The sequence below is a fragment of the Aythya fuligula genome, chromosome 1 (assembly GCF_009819795.1).
Source record: "Aythya fuligula isolate bAytFul2 chromosome 1, bAytFul2.pri, whole genome shotgun sequence".
Taxonomy (NCBI): Eukaryota; Metazoa; Chordata; class Aves; order Anseriformes; family Anatidae; genus Aythya; species Aythya fuligula.
In genome coordinates this window covers 62,866,549-62,887,935 of record NC_045559.1, presented here as the reverse complement: position 1 = coordinate 62,887,935, position 21,387 = coordinate 62,866,549, and the positions used below count along the sequence as shown (strand labels likewise).

The 21,387-nt window shown below is 39.0% G+C and overlaps 1 protein-coding gene across 16 annotated transcripts in view; it reads left to right on the top strand.

Annotated features, from left to right (window-relative positions):
• Positions 1–21,387, top strand: part of BICD1 (BICD cargo adaptor 1) — a 172,732-nt gene that overhangs the window by 109,210 nt on the left and 42,135 nt on the right. For all 16 annotated transcript variants that reach the window (XR_004254278.1, XR_004254281.1, XR_004254302.1 and 13 more), the window contains exons 3-4: positions 12,380–12,532; positions 16,038–16,475. Coding sequence is in view for 13 of the 16 variants with exons in the window: in XM_032205270.1 (XP_032061161.1) it covers positions 12,380–12,532; positions 16,038–16,475 (591 nt within the window). In the remaining 3 variants the exon portion in view is untranslated. The remainder of the gene's footprint in view (positions 1–12,379; positions 12,533–16,037; positions 16,476–21,387) is intronic.

Sequence of the window (21,387 nt, the reverse complement as noted above, 5' to 3'; positions counted from 1 at the left end):
CTGTGCTTGCTACAGTTATGCCACTCCTGCAGCAGATGCCAAATTACTGCAAAGGGATGCTAGCCATTCTCTAGATCACCAAAATGGGCACCATTTACATTTCACAGACAGTGTTTATATAGTGTGGCAGTTCAGCCACTCATCCATAAGGAGCCTCCATCAGTAGAGGCAGGATCAGGACGAAGAACTGACAGATGCAGCTGTAAGGTTAACTTTTCTTTTCATGGCTGCATTTTTTCACAACCAGTGCTTACACTCTATACAAGCTGAAGCAAAATCACCTGTGCTGCAGAAACTTCCATGTGATCAAAGGTGAAAGGTAGAGACTATTAACCAAACGTGCAGCCCCTGACAGGGAAAATGTGTTGCCAAAAGTTGTTATACCACAGTTGTTATATTCTGCCGATGTATTTGGTGGCATCCTACATTGTACTGCACAAAGAGCATGGTGCAAGTGTGCAGATATGATGCATATTGCATGTACCATGTGTGTATTTGTATGTAGGCGTACAATGACCAGGAAGATGCAAAGTCAATTCTCTAGTCAAGATGCTGGGTGAATTAAAGCTCAGTGTGATAATTAAAAGCACAAGGACCAGTGAGCAGCTGAGGCTGTTGTCTTTAGAGACACTGGTAGCTGTATTTCAAAGAAAAAGCTGAGAATGGTCTGCAGCTGTGGGGCTATATGACAGGGAATATATTGATCAGTTTACAAAGGGAGGTTCATAAATCTCATCTTATTCCTGTTGCTTGTCTGAATTTTGACCTAGTTCAAGTGTGGTGCTGATTTTCCCCCATGAGGATGGCTGTCGTTTCACTAGATTGATTATTCTGCTGCATTTTTGCAGCACATACCTGAATTCAGTTATGCTATATCGAGGCATAGAAAGTACAACAGAACCGAAAAGCCTGCATTTAAATAGTTATTGCTCAAACTGTTTTTAGATTTTACTGGAGTGCTTAAGAAAATAGGGAAATTGTAGAACACAAAAATGAGCTTGGAGCCTTCCTCCAATATTTGTTATATTTTGTAATAAAAATAAGGGGAAAAAAACAAATACCCACAAATGAAGCAAGAGCTATCAATCAGCTCTGTCCTGCTGGGATATTAGAAAACGTGAGGGAGCAATTAAGACTTTGGACTGCAATCCTTTGCTGCCACAGAGGTTTCTTGGCAACAGCTGGAGGTTCATAGCCCAGCACTCCCTTGTTGCAGGGGGGCACCTGGGGGGGGGCTGAGTGGGGTGGCCAGGCTGGCACCCTTGTTTTATCCGGCAGACACCAGCAGGCTTGCAAGCTTAGAGCTTGAAAACACTGATGTTGGGGTAGGTAGGTAAGAAAAAAAAAAGAAAAAAAAAAAAAAAGTAAAATAGCTTTCCTGTCTACTTGTCATATCAGTGTGTTTTTTTTTTTTTTTTTCCTGGTTCTCCATAAATCTGAAAAAAGAGTAGGTCTTCATTTGTCAAAGTCCTTGAGCATAACTTAAGCCAGGATGGAGAAGCTGCTTAGCTGTCTTGCTGAACTGTGGATTTTACAGTCCAAGAGCTGCCAAGTCCCTTTGTCTGTGTGTGCCCTAAGAATCATGGTGGTCACTCTGTATTTGTCGTAAGACGCTGTCCTCTTCGTGCTACAAGGTCCTCAGGGGCAATCAGCAGCGATTTAGTGAATGCTATCTTTAGGTAAATAAAGGGCCATTTTAAGTTTCTGTGGGCATTCCCAGTTCTGTTCTTTTAACCATGTCTTATTAATAATTTAATAATCCTTCTCAGTGGAAGGCTTCTGTTTTCAGCCCAACAGCCATCATCAGCTGTATGGAAGTCAGTCGATAGTCATTGGAAATATGCTGAAAGGAAAACAACAGTGTTTTTAAAGGGGAATACAAAATCATAGGATAAATATATATATATATATATATATATATTATATAAAATAATATCCAGAGTCAAACTAATATTTTACCATAAATGCCACATTTTCTTGGAGAGTATTTTACAGCATTTAATTCTTGTTTTGGTGCATTGCAGGCACTGCATAATGTTCAGTGTTTATTCAATTTCCAAAAGAATAATTTAATTCTAAGGTTGTGCTGCCACGAGCAACATGCTTGAGTAACTCTCACAGAGAATGTCGTTAATAGTCAGCCCTTGGACTGTATTTTACATCTGTGTTTCTGTTCTGTGTGCCAAAAGGCAAGAATCTTGTGTGCCTTTTGAGTGCAAGATAGAAAACTGTCCCTGTAAAAATTACCCATGTAGACTGTAATATGTACATGTATATTAAGTGGATCTGTGTAATATCCAGTCTGTATTAAAATAAATAAAGAAAAGGTCAGATTATAAGAGCCAAGATTAAGTGTCAAACCAATTTGTGTTGAACTGTCAAGAGCAGTGTGATGTTTCAGACTTTCTGAGTACAGGTATTTTCACTGTCCTTATCAATAAATTTAGATAATCTTTAGTGCGGTTTACTTTATCAAATCTTTCACAAAGGCATTTGTACTCATGAATTACCGTGTTTGCTGTAATGAATTAAAATTATGTGTAAAATTCAGTCCTAAAGAATGCAGTTTATAGACAGATGAGATACTTATCTTTGCTTGTTTGCCACCTAAGTCACTCGGATTTATTACCTAAAATAAAAATGCCAAGTCTTCGAGTAAAAAGGCATTAGTCATCAAGTCAATTTTCATCTTTTTAATATTAATCAACTGCTGTTTCTGAATTGATGTTTGTGCTACTGTCACAAAAATAAGTGTGTGGGGGTTGGTGGGGGTTCTGTGCACAAGGTCAAATTTGCTGCAGAATGCTGTGCTTGTTTTAGCAGCAGATGGATAACATTACATGGATTTTAATTACTGAAATTAATCCTGACTTTTAGGAAATACTCTGCCTTATTAGTGACATAATTGGCCACACGATAACATTTGAATTTTGTGGCACAGATATGTTTGTTAAAAAAACGCCTCTGTCCTTCTGGAGAAGAATGAGAATTACTCAAGTTTTACTTGCTTGTTGCTCCTCCTCTCTTAGCAACCTTTTATACAATATAGATATTTTTCAATGATAACTTGAAATAGTCTGTTGGAATTGTGAAGGAGGTGTGTGCACGTTCACAAGGCGCTTTTAAAACACCTCTGCAGCTGGCACTCTGTAAGAATAATTATAACAAGGAAAGCTGTGCTATAAGCATGGGCTTTTACAGAGCTCCTTTGCTGAACTCTTGCAGCTCCTCTGCAGCACAACAGAGAGTGTCTCAGCAGATGACTACTAGAAATAGGCTTTTTTACCTGTGAATAGTTTTATTTATTTATTGTATCCTTTAGTTATTTATTCATACTGTATTCATACTACTTTCTAAAAGATATTAAGTTTCTTTTTTGCTTCTTTCAATGAATTCCTCCTCTCTCAATCCTTTGTGAGGAGCCTTGCACTAAAAGGAATGTAGAGAGTTAATTGGGGTCTCCTATTATTTTTTTTCCCTGGTATCTAGTTACCTTTATCATCATCACCCATCTCTCCGTGTTCCTGCTATATTTCATGCAAGGACATCTTACAGGATTTCTCTGTTGTAGGAGCTATCTGGAAATCTTCACTTTTAGCATGTTTTTCTGTTTGTATGGGAGAGGTGGCTAAAGATGGATATGGTGGGTAAATGGAAAGCTCCTGCAGAAAGGAAGAGATGTATTTATTTTCCTGTCTTTTGTGGGTAGGAGAGTAAAAACTGTTTTCTCAATACAATGCAAAAGACCTGGTCAGATTAAGTATTCAAGAGAGTGTTACGAGAAAGGCAAAAGTGAAGTAATGAAACAAGTTTCTGGAAAAAGTGGTGGGATCTATTGTTGGAAGAGTTTAAGAGGAGATCAGACATATCAGGAATGACATAGATGTAGTTGCTCTTATTTAGGGAAAGACAAATGGACTAGATGCTCTCCAGAGGCCCTTCTGTGATCCATTTTTCTATGGTTTCCATGATCTTTTGTGAGCTGTGGATCAGGATTAATTACCTGCCTGGTTAATTTGAACTGAGCCCCCTGCTAGCTTAGCTGCACTCTCCCCAGGACCAGATGTATTCTTTCTGCTGCCCAGCACTGGGTCTGTGTGTCCACAGGCTCTCAGCTTCCTGGGCTCTACCACAGCAAACTGATCTGCTCAACTGGGGAAAGCAAAGGCACTTGTCAGCAGTCATTGTTACTACAACTTCTAGCTGGTGTTTACAAGACTGGTGATTGGCTCGGCATGCAAATTGAAAGAAAGCAGAGCTTGGATGGTATTGTAATGCAGTGCAGGATGGCAAGGCTGAGCTGAGAGCACAGGCCCCACGCACATGTCCCTTGGCAGTGCAGCTGGGTTGCCGGTGTAAGAAATATGAGGGATGTAAGATTGAGCTAGCAGCAAGCTGTAATTAAAATAGCTCTGAGTCCTAAGGAGGGGAGGCAGTTGCCATGGGGAATGGAAACCGTACAAAGAGTGTAGCTCTGTGCCTGAAGCATAGGAGGTTGGAATTGCTGCCTGGCACGCTCAGAGAGAGGTTAAAGCAGGGAGCTCTGAAAACATCCTGACATCAAAAGGTGGAGTAGTATAGCAGAAAGCAGCACAAAAGCAAGCAGGGGTATATTTTGTTGTACCAACCAACCGTAATGGGTGCAAAAATAGCCAAAGCTCACCCCTCTTATCTAGGTTCTTGTATGTATCCCCTTTAGTGTCTTTTCCTCCCATCCTCAGCAACTCACTTCACTCCTCTCCACTCCTCATACAGTGAAATCTTAGTCCTGCTGGAGGCTATATAAATTTTGCAGTTTACATTGATGGGTCTGGGTTTCTGCCTCTGGAATTTCAAGTAAGTTATGTATTTGTGGCTGAGCAGCAAGAATATCCAAAATAGAGATGGTACGTGTTCCTGTTTCCTACCTCCTGCTAGCACAAGTGTCTTTGTGTTCACCCTGCCAACAGTAGCAGGGAGTAAATGCCATGAAAAACAACTTTGTTTTGCTTTTGAGGGTGGCTTGTTGCCCCCTGATCTGGTTGATGATGTGGAAGAGAGTGCTGGCCCAAGGGGGTCCAGGACCAGGAACAGCAGCTGTCCCACTGATGAGCTTAAACAGAGGAGCACAAATCCACACCCTGTTAGCACAACTTTTCATTTGACGGTCAGCCAGTGCCCCGTTGGGTCTAGAAGGAAATTTGGCACTTTGCACCTGACAGATGGCCTCTCAAAGGGATGGTGTAGCTGGCAGATGCCTCTCCCAAGTGATCTGCTCAGCTTTAGAACAAGCCCTGGGTTTCTTGACAAGCTTGAAAAGGCCTGTGTGAATCCTTCATCAAAAACCCTGCCTTGAGGCATTGTCATGTAGAATCACTTCTGTTGGGTTCCTTAATTGTGGCTAGAAAGTGACAACACTCATAGGAAAGTCTGTAATTGGGAAGAAAAAAAGGCTATGTAATCCAAAATGCCACAGAATGAATACACACACACCTTTTAAAAAAAATTACTTTTTTTTTCTGCGCAATTTATTTTTAATATCTTTATAATAGGACATACTCAGGATATCTTTATAATAGGACATGCTCAGGCATGGGATAATTAGTGATGCAGAGTGGGTAACAGGGAGAGAGCAGGACTGGACTTTGGGCCGGAGGTGGTCCCTGGACGGCTGTGGTCCACTGGAACCAGTAGAAATTTGAAGACCAAAGTTGGTCTGAATGGACTGTGGAAAGACTCTTGGTGGCGAGTCCTGCCTTGCCTGCTCTTGTTTTGAGGGATGCTGTTATGAGCCTGCTTCAAGGCCCAGGTATTTAATTCGTTCTTCGACCCAGCCAATGTGGCATTTAAAAACAAATACTCCCACTTATCAGAAATGTTTAATGCCACCAGAGCTTCAGGAGACAGATAAGTAGCAGAATTTTAACTTGAAACAAAATGACCTCCACAATGTCTTTCTCACAGCAAAACTTTTTTATTCCAGCCAAATATTTTAGCATTTGCCATGCTCATGTTTAAATGCACAACTTCATTCCACAGATATGTGAAAGAATCATATGAACTGAACTGTGCTGTAACCCTGGAGTTTGGATTTCCTTGTACATTGGTTTAATACAATTTTGTTAAGTGAAGTTTATTTTTCTTTGAACGAACTCTTAGGAATATTGCAACAGTGTTTGTTAAAGGTGCCCATATAAAATATGGAGTGCTACTAATGCAGTCAAGATCAAACTATTATTTTTCATGTGTTCACCAGGTAAATATATATGATTAGATATTTATACTTCATTTATACAAAAGTCCTTAAAATATTATGTACCCCTGCTACAGAGAAGGAAAATTAAATGCCTAAATAATAAGAACATTTGTTAATTTTATATTTATATATATACTTACATATGAAAGTCAATAAAATAAGTATTTTATAAGGATTTATATGTAGGAGGGTTTAAAACATTGAATATTATTGGTTTCAAACTGTAGTGACTACATAAATGGGCCATTTAATTGCTTTTGATAGAAATTCACCTTAACTTCTTTAGATTTATCTATCCAATTAAATGTGTTGAAAATCTCAGGCGGTGAAATTATTAGGTGGATTGTAAAACACTTTATTTAAAAGCCATTGCTGGTGAGGCAATTTGAAACATGCATTATCTTAATCTGCTTTCTATTCAACATACTGTAGCTAACAAACACTTTTTTTTTTTTTATCCTTGTTTGTCATAATGCTGTCATTGTGCAAGTAAATGCATAAGAGGGAAAGATTATAGGTACTTATTATTCTACAGATCTTGTTCGCAATAGTATGTCTTTTTTTTTTTTTTTTTGAGACTGCATAGTATACCAAAAGCTAAGGAAAATGTTTTAATATCAGAATCAAACATTTCAATTATTAGTGGTTTCTGCTCTCGGTTACTGTAGGAGAGGTGTTTGTGCTTTTAAAGTAGTGTGCCAATACAGATGGTTAGATCATATATGATATTATGAACTCTAATAATGCCACCTGGATTAAATGTTTTGAAGGACAAAATCAGATAAATTCAGATTAAAAAGGAGGATGCAGACTTTTTACAGTAAGGAAAGTGAATCTCTGAAGTAATTTATTTTGGGATATAGAGGTATCTACATATTGAAAAGGAAGAACAAACATTTCTATAAGAGACGCTCTGTCTCTACTCTGCTAGGGTGTCTACATCTATGATTCATCAGCAGGATCAGGGCTGCAAAGTCTACACAAATGTCAGACCAGGAGAGACTAGGTCATCCACAAAATCCCATTGTATTTTTTGTTATCCTCTGAAACACTGAAAATATCATTCTTTCAGTTGAAAGTAAGTAATCCTGTATGTGCGGTAGAGAAACTTCAAGGCAAGTCTAGAGGACCTCATCCGGGGACTGAAAATAGTTGACAGTAAATAAAAGGAAAAATGGTCCTTGCTCTTCTGTTCCCCTTTTTGTCCTCTCTTCTCTCTGTCTGCTTCAGAATGAAAAATCAGGATGTGCCAGGGGCAAGCTGGATATCTCTGGAGGCCATTACTGGCTTTCCAACACTTTCAGATGCTTCACCGCCCTGTTGGTTCAGCCAGTGAAGTTAACAAGATTACCTCTCTCCTTATTGCACAGCACTATTTTGATATCCTACCTGATAAAGCATTTTCTCTTTGTCCATTTTCTTGCTAGCTGGCAGTGCTGCTTGAAACCTCATGCTTTGCCTTTATCCAGGATTTTCCAAAGCTACACTTACCCCAATTCTCCTTGCCCCCTGTTGAGTAAAGTGAGTATAGACTCTTACTTTTTTGGAGAACCATTTCCTTTTGTGGGTGTGCAAGTCTGCAGAACTTTTCATGCCTGGTATGGCAAGTCCCTTTGTGGTTCTTTCCTTCTATAGGAAGGAGGAGGGATGGCTTTCCAGTGGTGTCCTCTCACTTCCTGCTATGCTGGGTAGAAGACATCTCTGTAGGATGCAGAAATAGACTTTCCTTTTCTTAAGGAAGATGAAAAAGTATCCACAATTCACATCAGAGGTTTCTAAATAGGAGGTGTAATTGAGCTTTAAAGTTTCTAAGTGTATATCCATATGAGGAGCAGCTGAAGGAACTGGGGTTGTTTAGTCTGGAGAAGAGGAGGCTCAGGGGAGGCTCTTATTGCTCTCTACCTGAAAGGAAGTTGTGAGGAGCTGGGGATCAGCTTCTTCTTGCAGATAACTAGCGATAGGACTAGAGGGAATGGCCTCATGTTCTACCAGGAGAGGTTTAGGTTGTAAATCAGGAGAAATTTCTTCTCAGAAAGATTAGTTAGGCATTGGAATGAGTTGCCCAGGGAGGTGGTGGAGTCAACATCCCTAGGGGTGTTCAAGGAAAGGTTGGATGTGGTGCTTGGGGACATGTGTTAGTGGGTGACATTAGTGGTTGGGGAATGGTTGGACCAGATGATCTTGGAGGTCTCTTCCAACCTGAATGATTTTATGATTCTATTTGCTAAAAGCAATGAATCAAAGATAGTTTAGAGTTTGAATTTTTTCCTCATTAATTTATTGTGAATTTATTTATGGTTTGATGTTGCCAAATAGATGCAAACAATATATGTAGCAAGAAGACAAAATCATTTATAAATAGGATTAGTTTTGTGATGGGATAATCCTGAAGGAAGACCCAAACCTGTTTTTTGTCAAAGTTGTGCTGGTAGCCCTCTAAGCCATTTCCCCATGCAAAGTCAACCTGTTGGTAATTAAATTTGAACTCTATTAAACTTTATTTTCTACTATTTGCTTATTGTTATTTTTCCTAAAAAATGCACTTTTTATTTTCCTCTTTAAAGGAAAGCGAGACTTATCAACAAACACATAAGATCATGGATATTAGTCTAAGCGTAAATTTTCTATTAGATTCAATTTACTGCTAGTGCAATAAAACTGTCATCAGATCAAATGAGATTTTGTACTGCATCAGCCATAACACAGTGACATTAAATCGGAAGTATATAATTTTTCCATTGTTCTCTTACTCATGAGTTATGAAAATTATAAAGTAACGCACAGTATCATGCTAATGCTTGCATTTTTTCCAGCAGATAAGTAGTGATTTTGTCAGGGTAGTTTGGGGCATCTAATTAGTTTCTGATTACATGGCTGTTTTGTAGGATGAAAAATAGCACAATTTACTGCAGTAAGGATGAAAGCTTTTTCATGAAAGCTTTTCATGAAAATTTGCATGAAAAAATGTAGGGAAAAGCCCAAACATTAGCTCCACAATTTTTGAACTGGAGCCCTCTGTCTTTCATTTCTCGTGGTCTGTTCTGTTACATTAGACATGCATTGAATGATGTGATTGACATCTTCCACAATTACTGTTCGCATATAATTAGATGCAATGCTGACAAGGACTCTGTTGTTTGTTTGTTATAGTTTCACAAAAAGGCCTTATCATTTTTTCTTTTTTCCTTTTTTTTTTTTTTTTTTTTTTCCTCTTGCTTTTCTGGCATGGGTCCATTAGAAGCATTGCACTATGTTCTTCTGGTGACTAGGAGCAAAAATAACTTCCAGACATTAAAATGTTACTCACATGTCATTAGCTCCACCTCTTGGATTAAATTGTTTTTTATTTACAGATGCAGTAGTTCATAGGAGAATCCTCTCTGAAAGTGTAAAAACTACTGAGACTGTGCCCTAGTAAAAGCACCCGTATCAATTGCTCTGTCCTGGAAGTTTCAACATTCAGTGCTTGATTACCAGTTAAGTTTAATTATGAATCATTTTACTGATTGGAGAATAAGTTGGGTCACATTGTCCTCTAGTGGTTCACATAGATAACTGCCCTGCTGAGAGACTTGTGTTTTTATATCCTCTCCTGCTGTTCTCATACAAGTCCAAGTCACTTCAGAAGAGGGCTGATACAATGACCAAATAAAAATTGATACCTTAATGACGCTGTGTCAGTACAGCCAGATGTCTTCTATAACTGTGTATTGTCTGCTTGAGAAAAAAAAAATATTTAAAATATTTCAAAATAGCAGTAGACACTCATGAGAAGGTAATGCATTTAGCCAGAGCATTTGATGGAAATAAATATATCCTGTTTACTGACAGTAACAAAGTACAATCTCAGCATGAGATATTTGTATAGATTGAAGAACAGCTTACCTGCACAAAACACACAGGGATTCCATATGAATGAAAGCAGAATGGGAGTCTGGCATCTCCTGTGGCTACTCACTTGTAAACTGTGACAACAGCAGGCTTTTGCCCCGTAATGTGAAAGCACTCACTGCCTTTCATACAAAACGGTGAAAGCAACTGAGCACTTCACAGCTGGGAATCTGCCAGCATAATGCAGACATTTGCAAACAGAAGGAGAGATCTCGTAGCAGGGAAAATGATCACAGAATCATTAAGGTTGGAAAAGATCTCCGAGACCATCTGGTCCAACCATCCCCTACCACCATTATTACCCACTATCCATGTCTGTTTTTTCCATGATAAAATGCACTTTCCGTTAGAGAATATTTCATCATCTTTTCAAAGTAAGATGAGTTTTTGTCCCCTGTGACAGAGCAGTGCTGCAGGCAGAGATAGGGCAGGCAGGCAAGGAAAGGATGCTCTGACCAGCAACTCTCCCCTTCTATCCTTCTTTTGAAGAGGCCTTCCTTTTGAAGACTGAAATTGATGGCAAACACCAGGGAACTGCAGAATACCTTGATTATACCTGACATGGCGGAGCTGTGCATTCAGTGTTGCCCACCACCAGCCTCAGTCCTGCCCATGTCCCCACACCTAAAAGCATAAGTGAACACTGCCGCTGCAGATGTGCTGACAGAAACAACATATATGAAAACAGCTCTGTGGTATAAAAAGCCTTCACCTTGTGAAATAAGCTGTGGTGCCATTTCTACAGTTCACTCATGAGTTTACTAGAAAGTGAGGGATGCAAGAATATTTGCAAAGAGTTACTTTTATCTCATGCTCTGTCACTCTTTTGCCACTGGGGATCTTTTAAACCAAAGGCATGTTTCTAGTTAAGAAATCAGATTGATTTTTTTTTTTTTTTTTTACACAGCTGCCAGAGTGGGGATGATGATTTTTTTTAATTTTTCTTTAACAAAAAGGCTTCATTTTAAAGAGTCACCTTAATAACTCTTTTTTGTTTCATGCTTTGTAGTGTTATTTCCCAGGATTTTATTACCATTTATTTAAGCTAGATGCTAAGCAAAACTCCGTTTATTATGAATTCAGGCCACGTGGGTTTATCTCTAAGTACTAGAGGGTCAGCTGCAGAGATGGATATATTCAGAGCTCACAGACTACAATTTCTGCTGTAATGATTTCTTAAACATTCCACACTTTCAGGTGGATATAAGGCTGCATATATTGCCCTCCCTCCACACAGAAACCTTTTAAAGAAACCTGTTACTGCTTCCCCCACGTGCTCTTTATTGCACCCCAGCAGAGAGGAGGCCCTGCCCCATCATTAGAGACCCAGCAGTATTTCCTTCCAGGAGCTCTGCAGCGGTGTTCAGTTACTGCTGGAAGCAGGAGAAAGCTGTGACCGATTACACCTGTTTCTATTGATCAGGAAAATCCAGGCTGCTCATCACAGCAGAGGGGCGCATTGCTCCTACTCGCTGTGTCAGTCATTGTTCTCCTCCAGCTGTGTTAACTCCACCTTCCCACAGTGCTTTCTTATCAGGGTTATGTCAGCAGATTCAGGGGGCTTTCCAGAACATCCTGACCCTTGATGTAAAAAGCACTCAGGCCTGGAATCTGTTGGAAGTGATTCTTGGTGCAACCGATCCCTCATGACCTCCCGTAAGGCTGTCCAGGAACCACATTTGCTAATGGAAAAATGAAAGTGGTGACCTCGTGTGTTCCCAGGCCCTGCAGGTAAAGTCCTGCCCCACACACCAAGGCTTTTGTCCGTTTTGGACAATTGCTTTCCAGCAGGCTGCATGGCGAGTCCCACACCTGCCTATGCTGCTGATACGAGCAAGTGAGTAACAGATGTCTCTGCAGAATAGATGCTGTAATTCACTGCTTTGCTGTATGAATGTGGAGAGCATCTTTTGGTGGAAAACAGGTGGTAATTTTATTTAGATCCAACTGTATCACTGAGCAATAAAACTAATGAGATGATAAAGCCCTGCCAGGCTTCCCATTTCAATAAACATCTAATCTTGAAATTGTTTTAATCAAGCTTCCTTATCAGATGTTCTCATTACTGTGCTGCTGGCACACACCTGAGAGTATCGCTTTGCCTCAGTTCAAAGGGTGATGCTGTTTTAATTTGGACTCTTAAATCCTTTCTATTTCAGGATTAATTTTTTTGTGTGGCCTTTTCCAAAGGCAGTGTGTATCGTTAAAGGGGCTGTGCACAAATGTTAACGTGCTTGCTTTTTCTCTCACCAGAATAATGAAATGGTAGAACTGCAGAGGATACGAATGAAGGATGAAATTCGAGAGTACAAATTTCGAGAGGCGAGGCTCCTGCAGGACTACACTGAACTTGAAGAAGAAAATATCACTTTGCAGAAGCTGGTGTCCACTCTGAAACAGAACCAAGTAAGCACTGGGAGACTCTAGGTGCTGTGCTGGAAAATGACGGCATTTTCTCAGGTTTCCATGATGTGATCAATCAGAACACTTCGATAGAAGTTTCTTTGTGTGTGTATGTGTATTGGTATTTTTTTAGTTGGATTTTTGCTGGATGTTTATTCCGTAACAGTGTTATTGGCCATTTTTTACATATGAGGTGGCCCTTACCTCAGTTTTGGGAAAATCCTGAGGGACTATTTCTGCACAGAACTTTGTAATAGTGGGATAACGATTACCATATCCATGATTGCATCTTTTCCCTTTCTGTGTTTCCTCCCCTCCCTCCCTGCACACTGACCTCCATGCCGAGCAGCAGGAGCAGGTCAGCCCTCCGTTTCCTCTTACTTTGTTTCCTGTGTTCCTTTTCCATGTCTGAAGTGGAGAAAAGAGGAAATAATCTTTTACCTGTTCTCCTTTTTCTTTCTTTTCACTGGGTTTTCCTGTACCAGTGCTGCTCTCTGCTCAGCAATGCTAACCTGCACATTTGGCATGCTCCAAAAATAGGCAAAGGGGTGTCAGGTGCTCCTAGTTTCTTTTATGTTTTCCCTGTGGCAGTGACATGCAGCTGACAGCAAGGCAGCATGCGGTAATTCTCACTGCAGTGCAGAATGTTCCCCCAGGAGCTGGTAAATCACAGCCCTTTACATCCAGATGCAAACAGTGGTTGGGTCTGTCCTCTTGCCTTTACAAAAGTACAGTTTCCATTGCCTCCGGATATAAAAACTGCAGAGGAAGTCATCAGGCACACAGTTGTCTTTTAAACTGAATGAAAGAGATTTGTTCTAATGTCAGAAAACTGAGCTTGCCATGATAAATAAGTACGTATTCAATCTGGATGATGAAACAGTTTCTTTTAGACACTTCCCACACCAGCATAACATAGTGCTCTGTAACAGCATTTCCCCAACTTCCAGTAGATTGCAGTAGTACTGCTTTGCAGACCCTGTTTTATATCCTAGGCTATGTAATGGTTCATTTATCAAATAGCTAAGACCGGCAGTTTCTGGCAGCAGTCTGTTAGTAAGGCTGCCTTATTCCAGCAGGAATATGCAGCACTATTTCATCTGTCTTTGCTATTCTACCCCACTAGCACAAATGGAATTGAAGCTTGTAGAACAATGGAGCAGTGCTGCAGAGAATGCACAATTAATGCAAGTTGGTGTCATTCCCTTATTTCACACTCTGAAACTGAATTTCTAGCAGATCATCTTTATGTCAGAGTTACTTAACAAGCCAGCAAATTTTGCCTTTGAGGAATATATTTTTTCCACATCAACCTCATAGGAGGCATCTTCACAGGAAAAATAAACATAAATACCCCTTTAAGGACCATCATAGTTTCCCCCAGAAGAAAATCTGTTTACCAGTGTTTGTATTTGTCATAGTATATCATTCTTAATGGAATCAAATGCTGGCACTCTGGGGAGAGAAAAAGCATTGCCACATTTTTGAATGACATAAAAAGTCAGTCATTTTGTATCACATACCCACGCACATGTGATTCCAAAACCAATTTTAATCTACAAGATAAAATATCAAGAGCATTTTATATTTTACTACTCTAATTTACAAAACCATATGTTACAAGTATTGGTGAGAAACTGTCATCATTTTTGTAGCTTTTGTAAGCAAGAATCTATGATATGGTTACTGTATGGATAATGTAGAACTCTGGTTTTCATATGGACTTAAAATGGAAAAATGGAAGATGTGTGTTTTTTGTTGTTGTTGCGGTTTGTTTTTTTTTCTTTCCCTCCAAGTCTTTAAGTTATAAACATAGATACTTGTTTGGATTTAATATTTATATATATATTTAGATGAACATCTTTCTACAATCACAGAAGATACCTCGTACCTAAATGGAAATTTCAAAATACCACAGATTTTTCTTTTCTCTCAGTATAACTTGGAAACTTTCTTTGTTGTTCAATATTTTTTTCATTCTCTGGATTTGAAGATTAGTACTTTGATTTTTAAGCTTGCCTTTCCAAAAGCTTATGAGTACCAGACGTTTGACAGGTTGATAAACATTCTACTCCAAAAGGAATGGCTAATGTTTTTGTATTCACCAGAATCTTATAGTTTGTTTAAAAACATACATACATACATATATCAAATGAAAAATATTTTAGACAATGGCTTAAAATTGCACATAGTAATGCATATTCATTTGAATTAGAAATATCTCAAATGAAAAGTTTTTTTTTTTTATTATTTTTATTTTTATAGAAGCATGAAAGTTCAGAGTTCTTTTCCTTCTTTGCTAAACCATCAAATTATTTCACCCAATACAGGGAATTTCAGGGAATTTTTGGCACTTAGAAATGAAATGGTGGATGACTAAATGCTTATATTAAACTAAAAATCTAAGTATGATCATTTTTATCAGTCTTCCTTTTCAATGCTGTGGGATTTTTTAGCAGTGAAAAGGAAGATGAGGAGGGCCAGCAAGGGAAGATGTGCCACTCTGGGGAACTTCTGCACTGTCTTTACATTGCTGAGCAACTGGTTTCAAGCTAGAATTGGTTTTCTGTAGGCTTTGCTTCTTTTTAGGTGCAATAGAGAGGACTGCACTTTTGTTGTTGTGGGAGATGTCAGAGTTGCCTTTAAGAAGAGAGCTGATTACCTCAGCCCACACTGCACGTAAATACACTGATAAAATCCTGCAATGTGTATGGGGCTGTCAAAGGCAAAGGACCCGTGAGTCCTTCCAAGGCTGGTGCAGCAGTGCCAGGTCGGTGGTGGAAGTGTTTCAGGCAACAACAGGTTGCCACGTGCTCCAAAATGGCATCCCTAAACACAGTTCAAGGACTGTGTGGCTGAATGTACTATAGTTTAGGCATCTCAGAGTTTAAAGTGATTGTGTGAATAGCTAGATGTCCAATTTTTAAAATTAAATGCTTTTTGAATAAAGGAGAACATGTAACACAGAGAGGAGTTGAGTCTCTCCTGCAGTTTCTGCTCCTTCCATCAATATTTTTGAACACTACTGAGACACCAAGGTACTTTAGAATATCCATGCCTGAGTGACTTCACATCTGGTAAAAATTTAGATATGAAGTAATCTTTGGAACACTTGTAATTAATAAATCAGCCTATATTAACCTGAGATCTATTTGTACCATGATATACCAACATTGCTAATGGTAATTCGTAATAAATCTATGGTTACTAGCACACCTGCTACTAAACAGCTTTCTTTCCATGAAATACATTGTTTATTGTCATAAGTTATTTGGGAAAGGTGTAACATTTCCTGTTTCACACCTGCCATAAAAAGTGAGCAGTTGAGTCTTCAACAGAGAAAGCTGCACTTGCGTTTTCTGTGCAGACATTTCTTTGCAGCTGCAGGCAATGCCTGGTATTTAACTTTATATTTTCTGTAGTACCTATTTCAATAAGGCTGATAAATGGCAGGTTTTCATGACTCAAGTTTTAGTATTATGAATGTTCTTTGTCTTGTCTAATTCAGGTTGAATATGAAGGCTTAAAGCATGAGATTAAACGATTTGAGGAGGAGACAGTGTTGCTTAACAGTCAGCTAGAAGACGCCATCCGGCTGAAGGAGATAGCTGAGCATCAGCTGGAGGAAGCCTTGGAAACTTTAAAAAATGAAAGGGAGCAAAAGAACAATCTGAGAAAGGAACTCTCCCAGTATATCAACCTCAATGATAGTATGTATAATAACCATATTAATATATCAGTAGATGGATTAAAGTTTGCAGAGGATGCGAGTGAGCCCAACAATGATGACAAAATGAACGGACATATCCATGGGCCTCTTGTGAAACTCAATGGTGACTACCGAACTCCCACGGGTAGGAAAGGAGAATCTCTGCACCCTGTCTCTGACCTCTTCAGTGAGCTCAACATATCAGAAATACAGAAACTGAAGCAGCAACTCATGCAGGTAAGAGTTCAATTTAATGTCCTAAAACTTGTGGGCACACATCATATGGACCCAGGTGCCAGTTTTTGCATTGACCTCAATTTACCCCAATGTTGTTCTTGACCATGTACATGTATTTCTACTTTGGTGTTTCTCCATATTCAGATTTTGCCAGAAATAACCTTAGAGGACAGAATAACTGTCTGTGCAGAGTCAGCATCATCTGAGCTGATGTTTACTGGGAAGAGTAGAAAGGGACTTAGTTACTGTAGTTGCAGGTGGCTAGATTCTCTTTTCCTGGTTTAATAATGGGAAATATTACTGAGGTTGCAAGTAGAATAACGTCCTCTTCAGTATGACCAAAGTTATCCTGGAAAAAAGTGAAATACAGGTAGATTTAATTATGATCCTTGCAAGTCAGAGGTTTTTTTTGCCATTAAACTTAGCATGCAATCAGGAGAGAACAAAAGGGGAGAAGCATTCCTCTTAATACCTGTGCACTCACAGAGCATCTGAGGTGTCACGCAATGGCCTTGTCCATGTGGGCAGTGCCAGCAGATGCGTAGGTGAGTGCATGTTGATCATTTATTTTCAATTTATACAGGCTCAGCCCAGACATAACCAGAATAGGAGCTTGGGGTGTGACACAAATTAAAACTCAAGCTGATAGCCCAGAGCTGACATTATCTTAGAAAGGAGTACAGTGCAACACAGTGAAGGGGTCTGTCCAAGCTTTTGAGCATCAGCTCTGCCAAAAGAGCTTGAAAGGTTTTGGCACCCTCAGAGAAACATCCAGCATTTTCTAGCTGTGAGATGACAAAGAGGGTCTCTCCTAAAGAAAGATCTGCTTACAACATGAAAGATGATTTGGAGGTAAAGTTGAGCAAACCCAATTTTCAGCTCTTGCTGGATAACAATAAAATCCTCATGAGTTTGTCCTGTATTTGCTGCAGTGTTGTTTTATTTATTTAATTGCCAAACTCACCATGGGAAGTTTTGATCTGAGCTACGACAAGGAAAAATTTAATGGCATCTAGTGCAGTTTACTTTGATGCAGAATATACATATTTTAACCAGAAAAGCTTGAAATTTGGAATTTTATTTCTGTGAAAAATTCTGGTAGAGACTCTTCCAGTATTAAAATAGAAACAGCATGTATATTTTGCTTCTACATACATATTATATGCAAGTTGTGATTTTATTCAGAAATACAATGTTAAGAAAAAATACCTGTTTTCAGAAAAACGTGCTTTGATATGTTCATATTTTAATATACAGTTTAACTATATTCAAGCATAATTTACAATGAAGAGTATGCAATAAAAATATAAAGCGAAAGCTGTTGGGAAATTAAAAAAACAAGGTTGTTTGGCTAAGTCTTTTCTTGGTTATATTAAGTATTAAGCTTGTTGAATCAGCAGGCTTCTACTTGAAAGATACTGTAAATGTGTTTATAATCTGTGATTTTAACATTACTTACTTCTTTTACACTCCTTAAACAAAGAGTCAGCTTTCTGACAGTCACTACCTGCTAGCTGTCCATCTTAGGACTGTAGAAGGACCCTAGAAGATAAATCTAACCATTTTTTGGTCACAGTGGCTTCTTTGGGCTCCAGCAGCTCATGGAAATAGCCTCCATTTTTGTTTAGTATTCTAGTGATGTTAAAAGGTTTGAAAAAGGGAGACTGTCCCTAGCTGGAAACCTCGTTTCTTTAGATACTGGGAAGGCTTACTACAAACTGCTGATGTGTCCTCTTTTTAAAGCAATCATCTTCTCTGTTTCATTGTATCAGTGCACCCTGGGTCACACGAATTAACTGTGAAAAATTCCATCAAAAGTTTTTCCTCATGGTAAGAGGGAGATTTAATTGGGTTCAAACTGACAAAAGGTAATTCTTCAGTGAAATTGGATTTTTTCTCCTCAGCAGTGTCTTTGCCATGTGTTGTTCATACAGTCATGTCTCAGTATTTGGTACATACTCCTCTTCTTTACTCAGAAGAAGTTTATACCATGACAGAGTGCTGAAAGAACCGACCCTCTCCTTGGGAAGCATTGTTGTCTATAGGACAGTGGGCTTCTTCTTTGAGAGAATCAAATTAAGATTTGCCATTTTGTGCATGTGTGTGGCAAGTTTTCATAGTCTTCTCTCTCAAAAAGAAGCCTGGACCAAAAAAGTTATCATGACAGATAAAGATCGTTTTGCAACTTTGCAAATTCTAAAGAGGCTGATTCTCCATGATCTGTGCTGGTCCCTAGAAGAGATTCAATTGCAAGTGAAAACTTTCCATCTTTTAAATCCACTAGATAATAAATGTTTTGATGAAAATTCTCATATTCCATTTGCTCCAGGCTTTCTGTTCTGCTTTCACTTTTCTTATCCAGTGGGAAGAATTATCCATCCCAGTTTTAAAGCCTAGGACTCCTCTCTTCCTGGTGCTTTCCCAAGGCCAACATTATAAAACTTAGATTAAGCTTGCTTTTAAAAAAGAAAAAGTGTCAATCAGCCCAGATTCTGACACTCCTCCAGTTGCCTGTTACTCTCTGACAAAAATGATGTGTCTAAGATTCAACGTTCTTGAAGTGAGTTCTCCTTTTTGTTTATTCCAGTCCCACCGGGAATTGGTCACTGATATTCTTTTTTTTTTTTTTTTTTTTTAAAGTTAAATAGCAATGCTATAATTGGCTTCCATAACTGCAAACTATAAAACAAATTGGAAAGGAAAACTTCTCAAACTGAAATCTTTGAAATGAAGGATACACTTCAAAATGGGTACAAATACTTTTGTATTGCTTTTATTTTCACTTTAAGATAATGACAAGGATCCTTTCCACAGCTACTAATTTTATCATAAAAACAAAACAAAACCAAACAAAAACAGATGGAAGAAGAGCAGCCTATTCCCAAACATTTGTTCTGTGTGGAAAAAAGACTATTGTCTAGAACAATAAATGTAACTACTGTCCTTAGAAACAGCAGAGTTGTTAATATTCAGAAGGTGCACTGTGGGCTCAGTTGGGGCTTCATTTTTTATCCCTGGAAGTAGGAGCATGTATTTATCTTCAGGCAGAAGTGGATTAATGTCATCCATTATTACTGAACTAGAATGAGTAAAATTCAGTAGATCCGTGTATTTCATTTTACTTACTGTACAAGATGGTGTATGGGCTTTAAATTTGCATGTTTTCTCTGGAAACAATCCTTCCTATTTTAAAGAAGTGTTTGTTTCCAGTCCCCATTTATGTTTAGCAGAAAAATTATTGTAAATGATCCCTATTAGCTCTGTTGCAGTTTTTCTTCATTATAGAATATGACAGCTGAGGTCAATAATCTGGTAGGACTCTGTCTGATAAATTTAAGCAGACACTGAAACACAGTGCTTCTTTAGCACCAAGTTTTTTTGTTTGTTTTTGTTTTTAATGTAAGAAAGAACTCTTTGGCTGTTAATTTTTACAGTGGTGGAATCCACTGTTAATTGCCTGCTTCCATGTGAACATACCCACCCACACATGTGGACACATATGCTTTAAAAAGCCAACTGTCTTTGCTGCGTGCATCATTATCCATGCTTCTTCTTACCATAAGGTGAGACGGTCCTTTAAATTACCAGAAGCTCACATGTATCTCTCCTTACCAGGCTGAAGGAATAAATACCTCCATTAGCTGGTGAGGATAATGTAATTAACACTTCAGCCTTCTGTGCCAGGTGGTAGCAACTAGAATTCAGCTGAGAGCTGCCAGGGAGAGCAGACCTCAGGCAGGCTACTCAGTGGAAAATTCATAGGGAAGATAATGAAAATGCTTTTGCTGGTAGCTCTGTGTTGGTCCCCAGGATAGGCCTGGCAGGGAAATCTGCACAGAGCCATCACTGTTTAAGAAGGTGACTCGGCAGGAGGGAGGACTGTGCTGTTTTGCGTTTTCTCTCGGTAAACCAGATGCTCAGCAAGAGTGGGATGACACCAGTGGTGAGCTGCACGACAGGCTAAAGGCAGACTGGCATGGCAACTCAGGAACAGCTGTACCAGTGTACTTATTGCATTCAGCTGTCCTCTTCTGCATTACAGCACAGGCTATGTAGTGCCTAAATGGCGCTTCCTATATTTAAGGAGACAGATTTTTCATGGGTCATAAAATAATGATGATGCTTTTTTTTTTTTTTCTTCTGGAGTCATCAGTCACCTGCACACAAGAAAACTAGGACGACTATTTAAATGTTTTTAACGTGGCTTCTATTTTTAATCTTACGGTCTTTGCCTGCGATCGATTGCAAGTTATAATTGAGGCAATGTTTTGAAAGCTTTTCTGTAAAGCCAGGGGATCATCATATGCCTTAGTAACCTTAGTATTTTTGAGCAGCAGCTACTGCTCAGAAGCCCCATTATGAGATAACAAGAGTCTGAACCACTGTTTCAAACATTTTGTGAGACAACATTAATAAGCTCAAAGTCTCTAAAAGGCTTTTCTTTTCCATCAGTGAGTTTCATGGTGGCTGCTTTGACTCTTCCAAACACTACCTGGGGAGATGCTGATAGGGAAGGCAATGCTTTTTTGAAGGGTCTTTCAGAACTGACAGCTTTGAATTCTCTGAATTAGTAATTCAGTCATGCACAATGGAAGTGTGGAACATGATGTCTTCGCACGTCTAAATACTGGGCTGAGATACTGCAGCAGAGTAAGAGCAGTCAGCCTGATAGGCTCCAGATCCTACTGCAAAGGCCACGAGAGTGAGAATCATGCCATGCCCCTGTGCCTTCCTCTGCTTTCCAATTCACAGCTCAGAACAGGATGAAGGCAAAGAAGAAAAAGTTGGAACATTACACTAAAATTTGAAATGAGAATCATTCAGGTGTGTTATGAGCAGTGAATATCTGAGCAGATATTTCTTGTTCGCTTGAAGATGCTGTGCTTTAAAACTACAAGAAGAGTCCTCTAGG